Source organism: Penaeus japonicus, unplaced genomic scaffold (genome assembly GCF_977035675.1).
Source record: "Penaeus japonicus unplaced genomic scaffold, GWHDUDI00000001_assembly GWHDUDI00000020, whole genome shotgun sequence".
Lineage (NCBI taxonomy): Eukaryota > Metazoa > Arthropoda > Malacostraca > Decapoda > Penaeidae > Penaeus > Penaeus japonicus.
In genome coordinates this window covers 25441686-25446685 of record NW_028234422.1, presented here as the reverse complement: position 1 = coordinate 25446685, position 5000 = coordinate 25441686, and the positions used below count along the sequence as shown (strand labels likewise).

General features: G+C 42.2%; 1 protein-coding gene across 4 annotated transcripts in view; it reads left to right on the top strand.

Annotated features, from left to right (window-relative positions):
* Positions 1–5000, top strand: part of LOC122260151 (uncharacterized) — a 31691-nt gene that overhangs the window by 26353 nt on the left and 338 nt on the right. For 3 of the 4 annotated variants that reach the window (XM_086548190.1, XM_086548189.1, XM_086548192.1), the window contains exons 11-13: positions 1788–1905; positions 2646–3839; positions 4199–4354. In XM_086548190.1, coding sequence (XP_086404316.1) covers positions 1788–1905; positions 2646–3839; positions 4199–4214 — 1328 coding nt within the window. In that variant the 3' untranslated portion in view covers positions 4215–4354. Of the gene's footprint in view, positions 1–1787; positions 1906–2428; positions 2604–2645; positions 3840–4198 lie in introns of all 4 variants that reach the window. The other variant, XM_086548193.1, reaches the window with a different exon arrangement.

The following is a 5000-nucleotide window of genomic DNA, read 5'->3' as shown; positions in this document are numbered from 1 at the left end:
AAGAGAATGAAAAAGGAGGGATAAACGGAGAGACAGAGAAAGAGAAAGAGAGACGGAGAGAAAGAAAGAGAGACGGAGAGAGAGAAAGAGAGAAAGGGAGTTAAAGAGAGAGTTAGAGAGAGAGAGAGAGAGAGAGAGAGAGAGAGAGAGAGAGAGAGAGAGAGAGAGAGAGAGAGAGAGAGAGAGAGAGAGAGAGAGAGAGAGAGAGAGAGAGAGAGAGAGAGAGAGAGAGAGAGAGAGAGAGAGAGAGAGGGAGGGAGAGTTAGAGAGAGAATGCAAAAAGAGGACATATAGACACGCAGAGAGAAAGAGAGAGGAACGGTCAGGCAGACAAACAGACATATCCAAACAGACAGATAGATAGACAGCCACAAGAGAATGAGAGAGAATAACAAGGGTAAAAGACTGGTTACATAATATTCCCTTCATGATATTCCCCCATATTATGATATCTACGCATGCTATGCAATTGAGCAATCATACCACATGCAAGATGGAGTAAGTATGGGAAATATATTAATGGGGATAATTAATCAACGAATCATTATATTCTGTTTCGAAAAATTATTTATTCTCTACCATGCTATGCTCAACAATGAAAAAAAAAAAAAAAAAAAAAAAAAAAATATATATGTATATATATATATATATATATATATATATATATATATATATATATATATATATATATATATATATATATATATATATATAACCCAGATCAAGATAATTTTTTTTTGTCTTTCTTTAAAGCTTTTAAACAATGGATTCTTTTTTCTCTTTGTCATGTGGTCGATTTGCTGCCGTTGCAAGTTTGTCTTGTCAAGGGTATGGAAAAAAATTCTGTCTGATAGAAAGCACAGTTGCACACAATTGAGGTACAGTATCAGATCTTTGATTAGTGATTGAAATATGAATTCTACGCCATAACTACACCAAAAGCACATCTAAGCTAGACCCAATGAACACCCACTTTCTCGTCAAACATCATCTTGACAAGAAATAATCAAAAAATATTTACAAAGCTGAAAATCTCCATATAGAGAGTGAACGGGTTGTGGAAAATCTGATATTAGCGAGCGATCGGAAATGGATTTCGTCTACGTCCGGGCGATGGAATGTCATTTGCGTCTAAATGGAGCGCAATTTGGTGCCTGAATTTGAACACGAGGAAAATGGATCTATAATCTGGGTTCTATATTCAAAACATTTTAAATCACATACATACATACATGCATACATATATACATACATACATACATACATATATACATACATATATACATACATGCATAGATGCATACATATATATATATATATATACATATATACATACATGCATGCATACATACATGCATACATACATACATACATACATATATGCATACATACATACATACATACATATATACATAAATACATACATACATACATAAATATATATATATATATATATATATTTATATATGTATACATATATATACATATATATATACACATATACATAATCATATTTATATATATATATATTTATATTTATTATATATATATATATATATATATATATATATATATATATGTATATATATATATATATATGTATATATATATATATATATATATATATATATATATTATATATATATATATATATATATATATATATATATATATATATATATATAAATATATATACACACACACACACACACACACACACACACATCCAAATATACATATATACCACGAGCAGACCCTAAGAGTGACGCCAGACTCCTCGTCCTCAGAAGACGAAGTGATGAAGCTGCGGGAGGCGGCGGACCAGCAGAGCGAGGCCATGAAGAGCTTGAAGGAGGAGGTCGAACGCATGCGGCAACAGCTGGCGGAGGACAACGAGAAGTATCGGTGAGACCCATTTTCTTTTGTTGATTTTTTGGCTTTTGGTTTATGTTCGTATTCGCTTTGAGGAAGTTTTCGCCCGTTATAGATGCGTGAATCTTCTTTACGTCTTTTATTTGCGTTATGCGAATGGGATGTTTGCGTGATGATTGGAGGAGTAAAAAAAAAAAAAAAAAATAATGCGTTTTGTTTTTGGTTTAGAAGTTGCATTGTATAAGCGCTGACAAAGCAATGTCGCCGTAATATGTAGCTAGTTGGTATCAAGCATTTGGGAAATATATTTATAGTGCAGAAAGGTCCTAATTTAACAAGTGTGGGATTTGCTAGTGCTATTTTGTATAGACTGACGTTTCTAACTCAGCCATTTCTTCAGCAGATTTATTTATTTACTGTCTTATTTCTGTATCACCCTGATATCTATATAAAAAAGAACCACAGAGCTTAGGCATGAGTGATGTTTTGGTATGCAAATGAGGCCTGAAGGCGGGTAGAAGAATTTTAACACGAAGGCCGAATGTCTGGGAAACAGGGAGGAGCGGGCTCGGTTAGAGCAAGAAGGAGCTCGAGTCCAGCAGGCTCTCGACCGAATCCAGGAGGAGGTTTCCCGGGAGCAGCAGAGGGCGAGATACCAGGGAGGGCTTTACCAACAGGCCGTCGAGAAGCTCAAGCAGGCAGAGGGCGCGGCGGCAAGGGCGGAGAGCAAGGTATGTATGAGACTTTTCTCAAAGAAGGTTGTGATTTTTCAGGGTGTGCTTGGATGAGGTTGGACGGGGTCTGGCGGCTCTGAGCACGTCAAGCCCCGACCAGAAAACACAGCCCGTCAAAGGAGCGTCTGATGCAGGAGGCGAGAGCTTGAGAGTTTCGAATGATCCCGACAGTGGGCTTCCGAGCGCGAATTCTGCCGTCGACAGCGGGAAGAAGGTCACAGACACCTCGCGCGCCATTGCCGACGAAGAAAAGGAAGTGGAAAAGGAACCTGAAGGAATGGATACCGCTGAAAGGCCAGAGGAGACTTCTAAAGAGGAAAAAGACAAGGCAGAACAAAGTGATAAAGGAGAAGAGGTGGCTAAAGTCACGAAAGAAGGCAGTGGCGACACGAAAGACGGCAATGGCGACACGGAAGACGGCAAAGGCGACACAAAAGACGGAAATGGCGACACGAAAGACGGCAATGGCGACACGAAAGACGGCAATGGCGACACGAAAGACGGCAATGGCGACACGAAAGACGGCCATGGCGACACGAAAGAAGACGGTAACGGAGACGCGAAAGAGGTGACCGATGACGCCAAAGGTGGAGATGACGACAAAGGAGAAGATGACACAGAAGATGGGAGTAACGAAGCCAAAGGCGGAGAGGACGATAAGAAAGACGACGAAGCAGAAGAAGAAACTGATAACGCCAAAGGGGGAGACGACGACACGAAAGATGGAGATGGAGACGCAAACGACGGAGATGACGCTAAAGGAGGGAACAACGACCCAGACGAGGATGGCGGCGACGCGCGAGGGAATGACGACGACCAAAAGGAAGGCTCCGACGAAGGGAAAGGAGAACCCGACGACGACACCCGCGGAAGCGCCGACGGCACGGAAGGAGAGCCAGAGTCCAAAGGCAAAGAAAAGGACATAGGAGCGGACGGAGAGAATGAGGAGGGCGATTCTGACGTCAGGCAAGAAGAGCCTCGTGAAGACAAGGACTGCGAAAGATGCGAGAATTGGATGATGATAATGGAGAGCCTCGAGGAGGCGCTGCAGGGCCTCCAGCTGGACATCAACAAGCAAGCGACGCGCCTGGACAGACTGTCGGCGAGGGAGAGGGCCCAGTGCGACAACTGCGTCTTGCAGCACCTGTTTCTCGGCGCTGTCTACAACAGGCTCGACAACGTTGACAAGTACTCTCACATGTTGGACGACAGGATACAGTCACTCTCCCACAGGTGGGCTGGAGGTCGCTTGTCGGTGTTCGCTCTTGTTTAGCAGCATGTCCTCCTTGTGACTCATTTGTGTTAGCAGAGACCAGTTCTTTGCAGAACGAAGGCCAGGCCACTTGTATGTTTGTCTGTAGTTATTCTGTTAGCCTTCTTTTTCTTCTGTTGTAGTTATCTTCTGTCAACAAGGACTATTCTTTGATTCCAAACTCAGTGGTAGTAACTGTTGAATTCGTAGTCACATTCTTAAAACGACTTGTTTTTCATTCTAAAACAGCAATACAGCATGGGGTATCAAAGCGCACTTCTCTCGTAAAGAATCCCCAGGAACATCAGACTCACACTTAGCCCTCTGTCCTTACTTTCAGACTGCTGAGCTGCTAGACATCGTGAGAACAACGGGCAAAGAGAGGGACGTCCTACGCCAAGAAGTCACGTTCCTGCGTAGGATAGTATCAACATCGTCGGATCCTGCAGCTGGTCTTGTCATACCGCCCCTCGAACTTCCCTCTCCCTCTCCTATTCCTCCTGCCGAGGACGCCGAAGGAATGCCGGACACAGGGGGGGAAACAGAGCTAGAAATAGGAATGAGCGCGGCTGTACTGGCGAATGATTCCGTGTTCAGAGACGTGACGGTGGCTCCAGGGGTGACTTTGCTCCAACTGTACAATGAAACGTGAAACCAGCCATTCCAGTGTATGCCGCGGTAATTCCAACGACTCTATGGAAGTCGTGTTCAGCTGCACGAGTGAAGTTTCAGATAACTCCAGCTTTATATATAAAAAAGGCTAATGCCATACTGGTGAAACATGAGATGGCTAACTCAATGGATTGATTACTCAGTGACTCAAGAGATTAGCGGAGTTTAAACTGCACTCTTATCACCTTTGAGATGCAACAACTCACCAGCTGTAGGAGAGATGTTCAGTATGTTATTGTGTGTTCTTCCACATGGACCAATTGATGTTAATACGTACGTAGTTGGTTGATAGACGTTTTCATTCACTTGTGCCAATGGTAATCCAACCTTTTTTTCTGATGTTCCTTAAAAAAATCCTCCCTTGCGTATCAGAAGCTGCTAACGGAACACTTCACCTCTTCTTTGTAACTAAAAAATAACGGAAACAATATATTATCATTGAAAGGACTTATAGATAGACCCAGTGTCAG